This window comes from Brachypodium distachyon, chromosome 3, assembly GCF_000005505.3.
Source record: "Brachypodium distachyon strain Bd21 chromosome 3, Brachypodium_distachyon_v3.0, whole genome shotgun sequence".
Classification (NCBI taxonomy): domain Eukaryota; kingdom Viridiplantae; phylum Streptophyta; class Magnoliopsida; order Poales; family Poaceae; genus Brachypodium; species Brachypodium distachyon.
In genome coordinates this window covers 43,744,561-43,763,231 of record NC_016133.3, presented here as the reverse complement: position 1 = coordinate 43,763,231, position 18,671 = coordinate 43,744,561, and the positions used below count along the sequence as shown (strand labels likewise).

The 18,671-nt window shown below is 49.9% G+C and overlaps 2 protein-coding genes and 1 non-coding gene across 3 annotated transcripts; 1 reads left to right on the top strand and 2 right to left on the bottom strand.

The window, feature by feature from the left end:
• Window positions 1–510: 510 nt before the first annotated feature.
• LOC100831351 (beta-galactosidase 11) lies at window positions 511–4,153 on the top strand. Its single transcript, XM_014900366.2, has 9 exons — window positions 511–1,006; window positions 1,091–1,203; window positions 1,353–1,419; window positions 1,512–1,604; window positions 1,740–1,883; window positions 2,037–2,131; window positions 2,229–2,334; window positions 2,460–2,544; window positions 2,613–4,153. Exons 1-9 carry the CDS (start codon window positions 707–709, stop codon window positions 4,151–4,153), a joined length of 2,544 nt encoding a protein of 847 aa, XP_014755852.1. The 5' UTR covers window positions 511–706.
• A 433-nt stretch (window positions 4,154–4,586) lies between these two features.
• Window positions 4,587–4,658, bottom strand: TRNAP-UGG. Its single transcript has one exon. It is a non-coding gene; the product is annotated as a tRNA-Pro (tRNA).
• Window positions 4,659–5,167: 509 nt separating this feature from the next.
• LOC100840141 (acyl carrier protein 3, chloroplastic) lies at window positions 5,168–7,933 on the bottom strand. The gene is made up of 4 exons (XM_003574847.4): window positions 7,775–7,933; window positions 6,458–6,556; window positions 5,948–6,070; window positions 5,168–5,508 (listed from the first exon to the last, which is right to left on the bottom strand). The coding sequence occupies exons 1-4, from the start codon at window positions 7,820–7,822 to the stop codon at window positions 5,380–5,382; spliced, it is 399 nt and encodes a 132-aa protein (XP_003574895.1). The 5' UTR covers window positions 7,823–7,933; the 3' UTR covers window positions 5,168–5,379.
• Window positions 7,934–18,671: the final 10,738 nt, after the last annotated feature.

Below are 18,671 nucleotides of genomic sequence, written 5' to 3'. Positions count from 1 at the left end.
CCACCGGTGCGAAACATGCCCATTCTCTTAATCCTCCACGGACTTTAAAACCAGACATTTAATCCGCCGAACTTTGTATAAACAGCCAGACAAACCAACCCCTGCGACCAATAACCTATGTCATGATTTTGAACGGTGCGGTCATCACAACCGGTATATCTTGCATGCAACAACTTTCTCTCCACATACGCTAGTTTCGCTAAAAATTCTTTCTTATTTACTCTATCCCGTCCTAAATTCAAGATCCATGGGAGTACTGAATTTAAAAAATAAAAATAAGAATAAGAATGGGAAGAGGACGCGGGGGCGCCATGGCACATGCCGTTCGTGTGACCACAGACAGACCACGGAGACACGAACCCAAAACAAACAGCTTGGCTCCGAGAGCAGTTGTTGCATCATCATCGGAAAAAATGGGCCGAAAACCATGCCGATCCAAGTCAGTCAAAGAACCGCCCAAAACCACGCGTAGGCGCGCGCACCACCCGCCCCTGGCAATGCCACGGACGGACGCCCCGACCGCTTCCCCTCCCCTCTTGTCCCGGGGCCCTGGCACGAACGGACGGCCGGCATGGCACGGCCCCCGCGATCCCCGGCGGCCGCTCCTCCTCCGGGGGGGCCTTTAAACCCCCCGGGGCGCCATCGGTCCTCCTATTTTAGGACTAGCGGGAGCGCCACTTGGTAGCCCTTTCTTCGATCGCCGACCATGTCCCTCCTCCGCCTCTTGCTCTTCTTCTTCTTCTTCCTCGCTGCCGGCGGCGGCGGCAATGGCGGGATTGGGAAATGCGAGGCGTACGGGCTGACCAAGGAAGGCACGGCGATCACGTTCGACCGGCGGTCGCTGATGGTGGACGGGCGGCGGGACCTCTTCTTCTCCGGGTCCATCCACTACCCGCGCTCGCCGCCGCACATGTGGCCCGACCTCATCGCCCGCGCCAAGGAAGGCGGCCTCAACGTCATCGAGTCCTACGTCTTCTGGAACGGACACGAGCCAGAGATGGGCGTCGTACGTTCTTTTTATCTGTCTTTCTTCCTCGACTCTTCTTCTTCCTTGCGACTGATCGATTCATTGATTGATTGCTGCGCCCAGTACAACTTCGAGGGGCGGTACGACATGATCAAGTTCTTCAAGCTGGTGCAGGAGCACGAGATGTTCGCCATGGTCCGCATCGGCCCCTTCGTCCAGGCCGAATGGAACCATGGGTTTGTTCGTCCCCATCCATATTCCATCCCTCTCTGTCTCTCATCGTCCGCCATTAATTCCATCTTCTCATCCATCTTGTTTGCTCTGTCTCTTCTTCTTCTTCTTCTTCTTCTTCTTCTTCTTCTTCTTCTCCGATCTGTACATGCAGAGGCCTGCCTTACTGGCTCCGGGAGGTCCCCGACATCATCTTCCGCACCAACAACGAGCCCTTCAAGGTCACCACCCAATCAATCACCAGATCATGTCATTCCATGGAGATTACTACTCCGATTAACTAGATTTCTCAACCGTGGATTCATATGTGCAGAAGCACATGCAGAAATTCGTGACTATGATAGTCAACAAGCTCAAGGACGCCAAGCTCTTCGCGTCGCAGGGAGGCCCCATCATTCTAGCACAGGTACTGCTATTCGATTCGATTCAGACATTGCTCCACTTTCTGAGTTTATGTATACTGATCATGGCCTGATGAATCATGCATGCGTGTCTGACGAAATTGATGTTTCTGCTGCATGAACAACAAAAAATCAAACAGATTGAGAACGAGTACCAGCATCTTGAAGCGGCTTTCAAGGAGAACGGCACCACCTACATCCATTGGGCGGCCAAGATGGCCTCCGACCTCAACATCGGCGTGCCGTGGATCATGTGCAAGCAGACCAAAGCTCCTGGTGAAGTGGTAACTTTATCGTCATCAGATCAGACATGCATGTTTCTAAATCGTCCTAACCATTTCCAATTTGATCTCCTATACTAGTGTATCCGAATCACTTGCTGTTTGTAGGATTTTACTGCAATGACTAGGTCATAATCATGCATGTTTCCTCTCTAGATCCCTACCTGCAACGGTAGGCACTGTGGAGATACATGGCCAGGTCCAACTGACAAAAACAAGCCCCTCTTATGGACTGAGAACTGGACTGCACAGTAAGTTCAGTTCTTGGGCCTGTTTCCAGTGATCTCCTTGATCATCAGTTAACAGACTGTCGTGTGCTGATTCAATTTTCCTGTTGCCGTTTTACAGGTACAGAGTATTCGGCGATCCGCCATCCCAGAGATCGGCCGAGGACATTGCCTTCGCCGTGGCGCGCTTTTACTCCGTCGGCGGCACTATGGTTAACTACTACATGGTATGGTACAAAACATCTGTTCTTGACAAGGATTCAAAGTAAAAAAGAACAAAAACAAAACAAAACTGCAGTAGAGTGAGAACTAAATTCCTGACAGAATTGCAACGCTGCCTGTGTGTGGACAGTACCACGGAGGAACAAACTTTGGAAGGACCGGCGCTTCCTTCGTGATGCCGCGATACTACGACGAGGCGCCCCTCGACGAATTCGGTAGATCAAACAGAATCTTCCAGAAACTTTGAATGAAGAAATTCTGAATGAAATGTGTTTTGATCCAGGGTTGTACAAGGAGCCAAAATGGGGACATCTGAGGGACCTGCACCACGCTCTTCGTCTCTGCAAGAAGGCGATCCTATGGGGGAACCCATCAAACCAGCCATTGGGGAAGCTCTACGAGGCCCGGCTGTTCGAGATCCCGGAGCAGAAGATATGCGTGGCCTTCCTCTCCAACCACAACACCAAGGAGGACGGCACGGTCACCTTCCGCGGCCAGCAGTATTTCGTGCCGCGGCGGTCCGTGAGCATCCTCGCCGACTGCAAGACCGTCGTCTTCAGCACGCAGCACGTCAACTCGCAGCACAACCAGCGGACCTTCCATTTCTCAGACCAGACCGTGCAGGGCAATGTCTGGGAGATGTACACGGAGAGCGACAAGGTGCCCACCTACAAGTTCACCAACATCCGTACCCAGAAGCCCCTTGAAGCTTATAACTTGACGAAGGACAAGACGGACTATGTCTGGTACACCACCAGCTTCAAGCTTGAGGCCGAGGACTTGCCGTTCAGGAAGGACATCTGGCCGGTGTTGGAGGTGAGCAGCCATGGGCATGCCATGGTGGCGTTTGTGAACGGGAAGTATGTCGGCGCCGGCCACGGCACCAAGATCAACAAGGCGTTCACGATGGAGAAGCCGATCGAGGTCCGGACCGGGATCAACCACGTGTCGATCCTGTCGACGACGCTCGGGATGCAGGACAGCGGCGTGTACCTCGAGCACCGACAAGCCGGCATCGACGGCGTCACGATCCAGGGGCTCAACACCGGCACGCTCGACCTCACCAGCAATGGCTGGGGCCACCTCGTCGGGCTCGAGGGAGAGCGGCGGAACGCGCACACCGAGAAAGGCGGCGACGGCGTGCAGTGGGTGCCCGCCGTGTTTGACCGCCCGTTGACCTGGTACCGGCGCCGCTTCGACATTCCGACGGGCGACGACCCGGTGGTGATCGACATGAGCCCCATGGGGAAAGGCGTGCTGTACGTGAACGGTGAAGGCCTCGGCCGGTACTGGAGCTCGTACAAGCACGCGCTGGGCCGGCCTTCGCAGTACCTCTACCATGTCCCCCGGTGCTTCCTCAAGCCGACGGGGAACGTGATGACCATCTTCGAGGAAGAAGGCGGCGGGCAGCCGGACGGGATCATGATCCTGACCGTGAAGCGTGACAACATCTGCAGCTTCATCTCGGAGAAGAACCCGGCGCACGTCAAGTCGTGGGAGCGGAAGGACAGCCACCTGAAGTCGGTCGCCGACGCCGACCTGAAGCCGCAGGCCGTGCTGTCGTGCCCGGAGAAGAAGCTCATCCAGCAGGTGGTGTTCGCCAGCTACGGGAACCCGCTGGGGATCTGCGGGAACTACACCGTGGGGAACTGCCACGCGCCGAAAGCCAAGGAGATCGTCGAGAAGGCCTGCGTGGGGAAGAAGAGCTGCGTGCTGCAGGTCTCGCACGAGGTCTACGGCGCCGACCTGAACTGCCCCGGGAGCACGGGCACGCTCGCCGTCCAGGCCAAGTGCTCCAAGAGGCAGAAGGCCGCTGACCAATAAGCTATAGTTCATCACAATATATAGCTGACCCTGTCTTCCTCTGATCTCTTCTTCTTCTTCTTCTCTTTTGTTGATGATTGTTGTGTTGTAGTACTTAATTTCTTGCATGATGATTCGGTATGTCGACCGTGTGGGGTATGATGTTGTAGGGGGTATATAGAGATTGTGGGTGTGCTTGTGCAAACACATGGTGATCAATTCGATTTTTTTGGTGAATAATGTTGGGAAATAATGGACAGACTAGTTCGCTGACAGTCCACCACGTTTTGCCTCTGTAACAAATATACATACAAGATGTACGATTATTAACACATTATGGAGTCAATGATCTTTGTTTAGACTGCAGATAACCCGGCAAGCTGTCTGCGTACTGAGCTCTGCTGGTCGAAATTAAGCAGAATCCTGGGTCAACAAAAAAGAAAGAAAAATCTAGGGGGCGTTGCGAGAATCGAACTCGCGACCTCTCGCACCCAAAGCGAGAATCATACCACTAGACCAAACGCCCTGATAGACTAGTTCCTTAACGAAGGTTTATTAGGACATTATCACCAGCTTATGACACAGATTTTAAAACCATCCATCCTTTTTTTAGAGGATTTAAAACCATCGATCATGGCTTCACCTTTGAAACATCCACCCATCTGGCCATCTCCCTCCAGCAGGCCCATTGGGGCACCATTCGGCCTCCTCTGACTCTGACGCGAGCTTGACGCATCCGTTCCGTTGTGAGTTCTCTTGACGCACCAGAGCCAACTCGTGGTGGGTGTCGCAGTACGATACCCAACCAAAGTGTCCCGGTTGCTGAAGAATTGGCTGAAAAACGAAGCAGATATTTCATTCACAGCTTCTCCTATGGTCCAACACTAACGAGGTCCAACGAAACTCCTGCTCTGCACATCTACAACAACAATAACGGGGCAAATGCTGACGCAGTTAACCGTGTGACATCAGATACTGACTTTCGGGGCATAGAAGATAGATCCAGACGCAAGAGAGCTCACCACCGGCCAAGAGTTGTTCAAAACAAAGATTAATATAATACTTCAACAATCATATCATCTTATTACGACACAGCACATTAGGGGGGGGGGGGGGGGGGACAATAGTCCTGACAAAATACACCAACCAAGCCTCCAGACGTTTTTAAACCCTATAATGGTAGAACAGGCCGCAAGGTAAAACTACTAGCATATGAGCTCCCAGCTTCTCACGGTTTCCCCCTCAAATCAAGTAGACTTTGCCGAGACGAGCTTGTCGATGAGCGAGGCGGCATCCTCGACTGTCACGATCTCCTGCGCGCTCGACTCTTCCACGCTGATGTCAAACTTCTCCTCGAGGCCCATCACAATCTCCACCTGCCACGGATTCACAATGGTCAATGGGTTTTCTCAAACAAAAGTGGATCCTATCTCCTCGCAAAAAAAAGTGGATCCTATCTTGACTAATGTCCAGATGCATCGAAATTAAATTCAGATATGATCATTTTCTATTAAGATGCAAAAGTTATTCTAAATAAGTGTGCACAATACGAGACAGTCACGCATCAATAGTATAATGTCATGAAAATGCATGCTTGCAAAGTCATTTCAGATCTCTCAAATATAGCAGACACGACAAGTACATTATGAGATTGTTATTTGTTACCACCAATTGCTTCAAATGTTAACTCTTCTTAAACCAAAAAACTTAAATACAACTTATTAGTCCTTAAGCGATTTGGGCAGGTTATCTTAGCTGCTGCTTGGTTCAAAACAAAACATTCCAGCATCAGTCAAAATGCTGTAGTTAACTTACCGTGTCCAGTGAATCAGCTCCAAGGTCTGAGAACTTGGAGGCACCGACAACCTGAGTGGTGTCAGGAAGTGCAAGCTGCTTCTTAACAATTTCACAAACCTGCTCCACGGTATCTGTTTTTGCCTGTTCGAGCACATTCAGAGAAAGCAAGTTAAACACTTTCTCAAACAAAAACAAGTGTGCTTACTAGTATATACAAGGCTAATATCTATCTGAATTAGTGCCAAATTTTTTAAGTAAAATCAAACTTTTCTGAAATAAAGAGAAACTCTGTGCACCATGTCATTTGCTAACATATATGGAAAACAAAACCTTCTAGAATGGAAGAAAATAAAAAATCCTGACAGGCTCAATGGATTGGTTTTGGGACCACCCGAGAATCAAAACTAAAGAGAACTGATAGAAAGATCCGCAAGTTTAAGTGAACTCTACGGAAACATATCACTTCCTTTAAGATAATAAAGCAGAAGTTCAGATATAGCATGCATGAAAAGAAAGGATGGAACTCACGGCGCAGCAAACAGCAAATCTCATCGGCACTGGCTGCAGGCGGAGAAACGCATTTCCCTTCCTTGCACCGGAGAAAGAGAGCGAGTTTGTGTTGACCACCTGGAATTCAAGGAACAAACTTCTTAAGACAACAAAACTTGTGTACACCAAGGGCTACTACTCTAGTACAATATATCCACCATTCAGTGGTGCAAAAAGAACATTAGCACGGCAGAGCAAACATTGCTACCACGATTATATCCTTACAGCAGTTCACCATGTACAACCAACAAATGCAAAAGACCATGGTAGCTTGAAGTGGCGACGATACTAACTGCGTAACTGGAATTAATTTCACCATACTCTAATATTTCTGGCTAACACAGAAGAGAACAAAACAAAATCACAAGACATTTTAGCATCCTCGGAATTACTACTCCCTCCGTCCCATATTAAGTGACTTTCTATTACATATATCTAGACGTTTTTTAGGCATAGATACATTCATATTTCGACAAATTTGAGTCACTTAAGATGGGACGGAGGGAGTATTTACTACCACTGCTGCAGGAACTAAAATCACCGTCAGTAATCATTTGAGAGAGAACAAGGGACGCAAGATACAAAAAGGCATCTAGGTGGCACTACAGAAAAAGGACCAACTTTTGGTACCTGTTATCTGTCGGAGCATGCAAAGCAACAACCTAGTACAAGGATCTAACATTCCAGTAGACCTCCCCCACCCGGCGACCCTCCTAATAATGCACACACTTAAACACACCATAACATTAACTCGCTACCCACACCAGAAAAATTCGGCGCTAGCACGAAGCCTAGTTGTACGATAGGTCGACAGCAACCATAAAAACAAAATTAATAGCACATGCTGCGAATCTAATCCTCTTAACTCTCGAGAGCAAAGCAAATCAATTCGGAATCGCTCTTGCTCATCGGCGTGCAGACATTCACATCAAAGTAGGAGTAGTACATCAGAATCACATCATGGCTACATCTAGCGGATCTGCCCAGATCCACGTCCGAAATGGCTCGGCGTTGCCACAGCAGCGCACGGACAGATTCAAACAGAGAAGCTCTCTCCCCCAGTAAATTGTAAGGAGAACCAAAATCACTAAACTGACGCGTCGTACGATTACTAATCCAGAATCGAGAGAGAACACCCCGCGTTCGTCGAACAACCAGATGCGGCGGGGCCACGGATCAGGCGTAGATCGGGCCATCAGATCAGGGCAGATCGGGCCCGCACAACGCACGGTCGTACGGACGGACGGCAAGGTGGCGGGCGGATCTGAGGGTGAGGCGAGGGTACAAGGGGTATACCTTGACGGGCTTGGCGAAGGAGAGGGCGGATCCGGCGATGGAGGCCATGGCGGACGGGAGGGGAGGCGGCGGGCACGAAGAGCGTGAGGGCGACGGACGGAGCGGACAAGGTTGGCTGCGTGCTGGAGCTTGGAGGCTAGGGAAGGTGGGTCGATGTGTGACCTGCCCGCTTTTATGCGCCCGGGGTGCCGCATCGGGGGTATCGACGCCGGCGGGGTCCACCAAGTGTCCGGTCCGGTCCACCAAGGCCGGCGCCCATCTGGGCTGGGTAGTAGTTCTGCTATTGGGCTCCGTTTAATGCTATGGTGAGTCGGCCGGGCCCAAGAGTTTCTCCCGTTCCTGGCCCGGGTAAACTTTTTTTTTCTGTGGGAATACTGGCCCGGGTAAACTAGGTTGGAAGCGTGTTAGCACATTGCAGGGCGTTTCATGAAATCGGTGCATCTGTAGTTCTGTACTCTGCATAGGGCTGCAAAAAGCGTGACCTCAGGGTACCGTTCTTGGTTCAACCAAATAAATTGAAATTTTAAAATGACATAATTTTTTGAAAAACTAATTTATTTGTTTAAACTAAAGAGGATCAAAAGCTATCCTGAAGGTCACCATGTTGCACTCTAACTCCGCAGCGTTGATCGAGAACGAGAACCAACCATTGGATGGATGAGTAGAACCAACCATCAATCTCAAGGCTGCATGGACGCTGGTCTTTTGTAGGCACCCGTTCTGTGTTGAAAATACATTAAATCCAAACATGTCAGTAGTCCTACATTAAATCCAAACATTTTCAGTCTTAAGAGGAAATGATCAAGCTTTTTATGCCAGCTGAAAAAGAAAAGAAAAGAGTTGGAGACGAAGAAGGAAGCAGAAGACGGCGATAACGGACGCAGGCAGTCTGTTGGTTGTGAAGAAGAAAGTGGGCAGTGTTGGTGAAGGCTGTGTTTGTCAGTACACATACACACAAATCTCGTGATACCGAACCAAACCAACGGCGCTGCCTGCGATGGAGAGCTCGCGCGCTCATGCTTCTTGCAACTTGTTTTCTGTCCGTGTGGTCAATGTGATGCATTCAGCCTCACACTAGACGCCACCTCGTTTTCGTCTGGACTACGGGGAACCTGCCCGATGTTACCGGAAAAATGAATAAATCATGTTCGCTTCTTTTGGGCCGGAATGACGGACGGCCTGTATCCTTATACGGGCGGACGTGTGGTAATGCGTGCGGGCGTTTCAGGTCTCGCCGGCCAGTTCGAGCCCATCCATTCTGCCAAACCCTACAAGGGCTGCGCGTGAAGGCCCAGCTAAACAGAATGGACCTCTCAAAAAACAAAAGGCTAAACAGAATGGATGACTACACAGGCAAAAGAGCAGGATGGGAGTAGCGACGTAGCGTAGCTGCATTCCTCACTGTAAATAAAGAAATGGTCAGTAGCTTCGAGAGCAAGCAGAAATCCATTCCGTTCATCTTCGAGAATTTACAGTGTCAGACACACATAGTTCTACAGTTTTATTTACAGTAGCCCTGGTCAGTTTGGTTTTTTTACAAACCTGGAGGCAAAAATATCAGGAGGAAGGTCGGTTGGCTGCCGCTTCGAGCCAAGCTTTCGCAGACACCCTATCTCAAGGTCGCCGGGATATTTTCAGCGAGTGACGCCAGCGCACCACTCACCGTCCTCCACGCGTCCACGTCCCATAGGCCGCCGTGGCTCCACCTCCTCAGCAACTGTCGCCACCGCAGCAGCCCCCCAAGCCGACAGGCGGGCCCCGCTTTCCGGCGACCCGGACGCGCGCCTGATCGTGCGTGCGGTCTAAGGCGGTTTCTAGTACATTCGCCTCTGGGTCCTCCGGCCTTCCGCCATATATAAACTCGCCCCCGCTGGCCCGGCTCAATTCTCCCACGGCATCGATCTCGATTCTCCTTCCACAAAGCAAAGGAAAGGAAATTAGCGAAGCCTGTGCTGAGAGAGAGGCGCCATGGAGATCAAGGTAGAGAGGAGGAAGAGGATGGGCGGCGAAGGCGACGGGTTCGGCTGCTTCTTCACGGAGGCGGAGCTCGCGGCGGCGGACCAGCTGGTGCAGCTGAGCGCCAGCGGGGAGGCCACGGCGGCGTCCGCGTCTTCCCCGACGTCGTCCACGCTATCGGTGAACAAAGGCGGCGGGGAGGCTGCAGCGAGGGGGACGACGCTGGCGGCCGCGGAGGACGACGAGGATGCGGCGGCGTGGCCGATGGACAGGAGGGCGAGGAAGCGGTACAGGACGGTGGCAGAGCTGTACGAAGCCACGAGGCCGGCGAAGCGCGGCGGCGGGAGCAAGCGGAGGAACCGATAAGGATCGAGATCCGAGAGAGATCATCAAGCGATCTGCCATTCTGCCTTGCTAGGTGCATGAGGGCCTGTGTGTAAATACTTTCTTCTCTAGGGTGTTGGCTTTTGCTTCTTCTTCTTTATTTATTTTTTACTTCCCCCACCCCCTGCTGGGTGTAGTGCGAATCGACAAAAAAAAAAGCAATGGTAGGGAAAAAGAAGAGACGAAACAAACAGCAAACTTTGTATTGTACAGTTGTTTTGAAATTTGAATTTGGAGACGCAGCTTGCTAGCGATCGATCTATCGCCTCGGATCGCCAACTAATTAATTGCGAGTTGTTTATTGTCCTCTTCCATTAAAAAGAAATTGCCGATCAGTCTCTGGCCAGGGACGCCATTCCGGAACCTTCCTGTGGGTGCTGGATCGACTAGCCCTAGCTTAGCAGATGATGACTTCGTGTCGATCGGCTGTAACCAGCTGCAAGCTAGCACGCTATGGACCGAGGTGCAAGCTAGCACGCCGGCCGGACAGATGCAGCTTAGCTTCCGCTGGTCTGTAGAGACCAACTTAGAAGAAGAAATTACTAATAGAAAGGAAGCATTCTTTACTTGTTCTTTGGCTGTGTGTGGCGGCTGGTTTTGTTCGGGGTACTTCAGCAACCTGACTCCCATTGTTCCTATTTGAGCACAAAAATGATCAAGTCACGAAAGGAGAACAAATGGCTATATCTCACGAAAATGACAATCTTTCCAAAACGGCACAAAAACATGGACCGTAGGTCAAGACATCAGAAATCGATTAAAACCCCAAAGCTTGGCTATACCCATGGAAACGGCGAGAACGGTGTTTTTTTCCTGATAGGACAAAAACGGTTCGAAAGCATCTATTAGACATATGATATCATTAAATTGGTTGAAAAACATGAAAATGGCCAGAAAGGTGTTTCTTCCGAAACACCTGACAACATCCGAAAACATCTACTGAGGGGTAACGATTTCAGAAAATCGACTGAAAACAAAAAAAATTGTAGGTTATGGCCAATGAGAACTGTGAGACCGGTGATTTTTCGACTTGCAAAAATGACCCGAAAATGTTGCAAAATCGAGGTGTGCAGCTTTCACTTGCACTTGGTGCGGAGATCCAACGATCGAAGAAAAGAGACGGACGGGCGCTGATGCATGCTCCCCCAACCTTCTCCTTCAACCCAGCCTTCCCCAATTCCCACTAGCTCTCTCCTCTCCGTCGACAACAACCCGTCAGGGGCAGGCAGGGGCCCTCAGATCCGGAGGTGCATTGACCATTCTGCCTAGTGGATCCCGCGTTAGTGCTGCCCTCCCCAGCGGCCCCACTGCCTGCGGCGCCGCCGCCTCAGGTATCGGACTAGGGTAACATAGTGTCAGACTCTTTTAATTGTCAAAATGATCTACACATTCTGTTGTGAAATGGTGTAGACATTTTGTTGTGAAATGGTTTACACATTTTGTTGTGAAATGATTTCCACATTTTTTTTGCTCCGTAGAAACAACGGGCGTCTTGCTAGGTACATAATGGACTGAATCTGTATGTGCCACCAACGTTGTGCAAAGTCAGCAGAGGGCTTACATATCTGTTAAGGAACATAAAAGAAATTAATGCAAATTGCTGAGAGAAGTAATATCATGCACAGTAACCTTGACATTAATCTTCAGAGCAAGGTTTGCAAGAATTTGTTTGTTCATTTTAAATACCTGCTTCACAAGACACCATTGTGACACTATTCCAATATATGTTTCACACACGCACTTCAAATCACCTTGCATCAGATAAAAGACAAGTAGTTGTGAGAAAGAACATCATGTTCACAACAACAGTACAATAAAGATTCCAGTATTGCACTTCTCAGATACCATAAAGTGAGCCATTGTTACCGGGTAGAATTCCAATAAGCAAATCAAGCTCCCGGCGCTGGTGTCCAAGAATGGTCATTGCATCGTGGAACCTAGCATTCAGAGCTAGCTCCACATGATCAGGACGTGCAGTTAGAGAGGGAAGAACAAGCTCCAGAGCGAAGTCCTGTCACGATGATGCATGATGATGCCACATTTGTTTAAGACCAGATGAAGAATGAAGTATAAAGCCTACAATTCATGTTTATGTTTTTATATGTGGATCTTAGTGTGATTCCCTCACGCTGATATGCGTGTTTCGTAGGAAGCATGTAAATAATACTTGCCATTCCCGAAGCTTGGCACATCAGAGCAAGTTCATGGCAGAAACCACGAACAATACTTTCTTACACCTTATAGGCAAAATTGACACACATCCAGCTTCTGACTTAATTTGCCACCATTTACCAATTTTTGGATAAATTAAAAAACGAAAAGGACATTAAAGATTCAAGCAGAATAAACAAACATATACAAAGACAAAATCAGTCTCTTTGGTTAATGGGACTTAAAATCAGTGTTGAAAAACAGTATACAACTGAACAACACTGGACAAGTGGATATAATTATATGAATTCAGAGACAAAACAAAAAGTCAGATATATGGCACTAATTTGTTATGCAGGGTCCTATTATGAGGAGGAACGGAAACAAGGTGTGCAGTTTTCACTTGCACTTGGCGTGGAGAATCCAACGATCGAAGGAAAGGGAACGGACAGACCGACGCGGATGCCTGCTCCCCCAGCCTTCTCCTTCAACCCAGCCTTCCCCAATTCCCACTAGCTCTCTCCTCTCCATCGACAGAAACCGTCAGGGGGAGGCCGCGGCCCTCAGATCCGGAGGTGCATTGACCGTCTGATTAGTGGATCCCGCGTTAGTGTGTTGCCCTCCCCAGCAGCCCCACTTCCTGCTGAGCCGCCGCCTCAGGTATCGTACTAGGGCAACATAGTGCGAGACTCTTTTAATTGTCAAAATGGTCTACACATTTTGTGGTGAAATGGTGTGCACATTTTGTCATGAAATGGTGTCCACATTTTGTCGTGAAATGGTGTAAACATTTTGCGGTGACATGGTTTACACATTTTGTTCGTCGGGTGGAGGTGGTGAGGGGAGGAGAGCAGAGGCGTGATCCAGATCGGGAGATGAATCGGGTGGAGGTGGGAGGAGAGCAGAGGTGTGAACCCGTGTTCCATGCGCTAATCTTGGTAACCCATTGGACGGTGGAAAACCTGTCGCTAGGTAGTGGGCCCGTTAAATTCGCCGCTTTGCTAGCTCACCCCACTGTCGCTGACTCCGGCGTATCAGCTAGACCGTCCAAAATCTTTCTGCTTTTCTCAATGGCATTGATTACGGGAGCATGCCGGTCACGGAGCGGACGTACACCGTCTTGGTGCTGGCGTGCCCGCAGGACACAGTGGAGCAGGTGTGGTGCGGCCTCGGCCAGGCGGTGCCATCCACGCGGACTGGCATCTCCCTCCCGGTGCCACCATCGCCGATCTCCGCCTCCCACGCTATGCCAACCTCCTTGTCACCCCGTACCCCGACGCGTGGTGCCTCGTATACAAGATCGCCATGGCTGCCACCGGGTTCCACCATCAAAGCCTGTTGTGGCCAGAGCAACCTCTCGGCGCACCCCTTGTCTCCTGGTTTGGAGGCATGCAGTCGTGCAGGGTTGCTGGCTCCATATATCTCCATGGCTTTGGGCAGTTGTGCGGCTTCAGCCTCTAGATATGTGCAGCCTGCGCCTGTCCGTTCGTTTCCTTTCCTTTGACCGTTGGATCTCCGCCAAGTGCAAGTGAAAAATGCACCGACCGGTCCGCAGCTCCGCTAAATCTTCTTTCCTTGTTTCCATTCCTCCTCGTAATTAGACTCCTCCCTGCTCCAAGTCTCCTCCGTCGACCCTCTCCTTCAACCCAACCTTCCCCAATTCCCACTAGCTCTCTCCTCTGCGTCGACATCAACCCGTCAGGGGGAGGCTACAGCCCTCATATCCGAAGGCCGGTGCACTGTCCGTTCTTGTTATATCAGTGGATCTCGCGCTAGTGCTGTCCTCCATGTCGGCCCCACTGGCGGCCCCTGTCGTCTTTGCCCCCGCCTCAGGTATCGGACGAGTGCAACATAGTGCGAGACTCTTTTAATTATCAAAATGGTCTACACATTTGGTTTAATTACGATCCATGTTTATGTTTTTATATGTGGATCTTAGTGTGATTCCCTCACGCTGATATGCGTGTTTCGTAGGAAGCATGTAAAGAATACTTGCCATTCCAGAAGCTTGGCACATCAGAGCAAGTTCATGGCAGAAACCACGAACAATACTTTCTTGCACCTTATAGGCAAAATTGACACGCATCCAGCTTCTGACTTAATTTGCCACCATTTACCAATTTTTGGATAAATTAAAAAACGAAAAGGACATCAAAGATTCCAGCAGAATAGACAAACATATACAAAGACAAAATCAGTCTCTTTGGTTAATGGGACTTAGAATCAGTGTTGAAAAACAGTCTACAACCGAACAACACTGGACAAGTGGATATAATTATATGAATTCAGAGACAAAACTAAAAGTCAGATATATGGCACTAATTTGTTATGAGGGGTCTTATTATGGGGAGGAACGGAAACAAGGTGTGCAGTTTTCACTTGCACTTGGCGTGGAGAATCCAACGATCAAAGGAAAGGGAACGGACAGACGGGCGCTGATGCCTCCTCCCCCAGCCTTCTCCTTCAACCCGGCCTTCCCCAATTCCCACTAGCTCTCTCCTCTCCATCGACAGCAACCCGTCAGGGGGAGGCCGCGGCCCTCAGATCGGGAGGTGCATTGACCGTTCTGCTTAGTGGATCCCGCGTTAGTGTGTTGCCCTCCCCAGCAGCCCCACTTCCTGCTGAGCCGCCGCCTCAGGTATCATACTAGGGCAACATAGTGCGAGACTCTTTTAATTGTCAAAATGGTCTACACATTTTGTGGTGAAATGGTGTGCACATTTTGTCGTGAAATGGTGGCCACATTTTGTCGTGAAATGGTTTACACATTTTGTCGTGAAATGGTGTAAACATTTTGTGGTGACATGGTTTACACATTTTGTCGTGAAATGGTGTAAACATTTTGTGGTGACATGGTTTACACATTTTGTCGTGAAATGGTGTAAACATTTTGTGGTGACATGGTCCCCGTTAACGAAATCCTCCCTTGCTATGACAACGCATGGCTAGCTCACTCCACCGTCGCTGACTCGGGCGTATCATCTGGACCGTCCAACATCTTTCCGCTTGTTCTCAATGGCATTGATTACGGGAGCACGCCGGTCAGGGAGCGCACATACACCGTCTTGGTGATGGTGCGCCCGCAGGACAAAGTGGAGCATGTGTGGTGCGGCCTCAGCCGCCAGGGCAGTGTCGTCCTGCACGTTGTGCACGAGGACCGGCATCTCCCCCCGGTGCCACCATCGGCGATCTCTGCCTCCCACGCTACACTAGCCTCCTTGTCACCCCATCCCTGACGCGTGGTGCCTCGTGTACAAGAATTCCATGGCTGCCGTCCGTCCGCATTGGTGGGTTCCTCACTCGGTGTCTGTCCTAACGCCGCCTCCTCACATGATCCGCGCAACGCTACCTCTCGCCCAATCCCTCTCCTCATCAAACTGTCGTTGTGGTGCGCCGGATCCGCAGCTTGTCTTGGCACAGTCTTCGCTCGCTAGCGAGAGGCGGTGCAAGTCGACGCGCTGCTAGTGCTCCCCTGGTTAGATTTACCTTCTTTGCAAATTTAAAGCTTAAAACTAAAAGGGCTGTCGGAATCGTCCTCTAACTCCCCATCCCCTCAAGTTGGACAACATATTTCCAAACATGACGTGATCTCTTTTTTTTCATAACTTCATATATATACAACCACAAGCAAGTCCATCTACGTTTTGCAGTGGTTCCCGTTAACGAAATTCTCCCTTGCTATGACAATGCATGGCTAGATCACTTGCAAACTCTTTTTTACCGGGCTGGAGACACCTACCCTACTTTGGACGGCGCAGATGGCTTCCAATCTAAATCTAAGGCAGGTACCGTAAGATCGGTCTCACTTTGATGCTTCTTTACCTTCAATAATGCGGGTGCTCCTCCAATTAGACATGGTCACGTCATAGAGTGCATATGCACCCCATTATGTGTCTCCTCGGTATTCAAATGCTAGGTCCCACCCACGTGTTTTGTAATCCCACCAACACCATTACTATTTCAATACCACCGCAACTATTTCACTGGAGTATATTATACCATTGATACACCAGTGATATTTTTCAACATCATTACTAGAATAAAAACATGATTTCATTACCATATCAACCGAATTACAATAATTATTTTTATTTAAGAATGAGATAATCACTACATCATTACTTTTATTGGCATATCATTGAAATGATTTTACAACAACGATTTTTCAACGATATACACATAAATTTCATTGATATTTCAACGAGTTCAATGATGTACACAGAAATTTCAATGATACTTTCAACGATTTCAATGATATATCAATGAAATTTGAACAAATCACAGATCGTCATCTCCCTAATGTCGAATGGAACAAATCACAGATCAAACGTCGAACAGAACATATCACAGATCAAATCATGAACGTATGAACCCAATTACAAAAATTTGTACCTTCTCCTCGAAGTACTTGGTGGCGTCGTTGGGGCCGATGTCGCTACAGATCAGCGGCATGTCGGCCGGCAGCGCCTCGAGGCTGAGGTTGGCGTCTCCCAGCGCCCACCACCTCCCAGGCTTGCCTTCCGCCCCGCCGACGCCGGTTCGAACCGAAGACCACCGTCCCCTTCCCCTCCGCCATGGACATCGACGCTGCTGCTGAAGATGACGACTCCCTCCGTCCGCCTCCCCCACCGCTGCCGATCCGCCTTGCGCGGCGGGCCAAGAACTGGCCGTCTTTCCGTGCGAGGCCCTCGTTCCATGCCCTCAACAGAGATGGAAGAGAGAGAGAGAGAGAGAGAGAGAGAGAGGGGGGGAGGGAGAGCCGGCTGCGTGGATGCAGGGAGGGAGGCGGCTCGTGCGGAGGAGGAAGGCGGGGCGGCGAGCAGGGCCACGTCCTTCTTGCGGAGTAGCGGCGAGGAGGAGGAGAGCGGGAGGGTGGCCCCGTCGGGTGGAGCTGGTGGGGGGAGGAGAGCAGAGGCGTGATCCAGATCGGGAGATGAATCGGGTGGAGGTGGGAGGAGAGCAGAGGCGTGAACCCGTGTTCCATGCGCTAATCTTGGTAACCCATTGGACAGTGGAAAACCTGTCACTAGGTAGTGGGCCCGTTAAATTCACCGCTTTGCTAGCTCACCCCACCGTCGCTGACTCGGGCGTATCATCTGGACTGTCCAAAATCTTTTTGCTTGTTCTCAATGGCATTGATTACGGGAGCATGCCGGTCACGAAGCGGACATACACCGTCTTGGTGCTGGCGTGCCCGCAGGAAACAGTGGAGCAGGTGTGGTGTGGCCTCGGCCAGGTGGTGTCGTCCATGCGGACTGGCATCTCCCTCCCGGTGCCACCATCGGCGATCTCCGCCTCCCACGCTATGCCAACCTCCTTGTCACCCTGTATCCCGACGCTTGGCGCCTCGTGAGATCGCCACGGCTGCCACCGGGTTCCACCATCAAAGCCTGTTGTGGCCAGAGCAGCCTCTCGGTGCACCCCTTGTCTCCTGGTTTGGAGGCATGCGGTCGTGCTAAAATCTTCTTTCCTTGTTTCCATTCCTCCTCGTAATTAGACTCCTCCCTGGTCCAAGTCTCCTCCGCCGACCCTCTCCTTCAACCCAGCCTTCCCCAATTCCCACTAGCTCTCTCCTCTCCGTTGACATCAACCCGTCAAGGGGAGGCTACAGCCCTCGTATCCGGAGGTGCATTGGCCGTTCTTGTTATATTAGTGGATCTCGCGCTAGTGCTGCCCTCCCTGGCGGCCTCTATCGGCTTTGCCCCTGCCTCAGGTATTGCACTAGTGCAACATAGTGCAGATTCTTTTAGTTGTCAAAATGGTCTACACATTTTGTTGCGAAATAGTAAAGACATTTTGTTGCGAAATGGTTTACACATTTCTTTTTTGCTCCGTAACAACGCACTGTCATCTTGGTAGTTGTATATATTGGCCCAATCTCTATATACCACTAACAATACACATGTTAGTGGTTGGTCTTATCTTCAACCTGAATCTAAGGCTATGTTTGGTTGGGTTTAAAAGTGTTTTTTGAGTTTTGGCTTATAAGCCTCAAAAGCACATACAGATGCTTTCGGTTTTAGCTTTTGACTTGATATTGTTACATGATAGTATAAGCAAAAAGCTAAAGTCGAAAACACCTAGGTGCTTTGTGTCTTATAAACCAAAACTCAAAACGCACTTTTAAGTCCAACCAAACAGGGCCTGATTAAATGTCTCAAGTTGTTGCAAGTTAACTCAAGTAGCATTATCTCAAATTAAGTATAATTTGGCCTACATACATGTGTTTCCTGAGCACAGAAGTAGCACCGTAATATTATAAAGCTTACATACATGTGTTTCATGAGCTTTTCTACCAACGTAAAGATATTTACCGCTTCACTCGTGTTTCGGCTGAGTGCTGGTCCCAGATTGCAGGTTGTATTCTTAAAACAAATTTCCCAGTCAAATACTTGGAACCGCGCGG

Bases quoted from the DNA above. Each gene is read 5' to 3' on its own strand.
- LOC100831351 (XM_014900366.2), top strand. From the start codon at position 707: ATGTCCCTCCTCCGCCTCTTGCTCTTCTTCTTCTTCTTCCTCGCTGCC. The intron at 1,884-2,036 runs GTAACTTTATCG...TTTCCTCTCTAG, and splicing joins CCAAAGCTCCTGGTGAAGTG to ATCCCTACCTGCAACGGTAG. The intron at 2,545-2,612 runs GTAGATCAAACA...GTTTTGATCCAG, and splicing joins GGCGCCCCTCGACGAATTCG to GGTTGTACAAGGAGCCAAAA.
- LOC100840141 (XM_003574847.4), bottom strand. From the start codon at position 7,822: ATGGCCTCCATCGCCGGATCCGCCCTCTCCTTCGCCAAGCCCGTCAAG. The intron at 6,557-7,774 runs GTATACCCCTTG...CTTGAATTCCAG, and splicing joins CCTTCGCCAAGCCCGTCAAG to GTGGTCAACACAAACTCGCT. The intron at 6,071-6,457 runs GTGAGTTCCATC...GTGCTCGAACAG, and splicing joins GATTTGCTGTTTGCTGCGCC to GCAAAAACAGATACCGTGGA.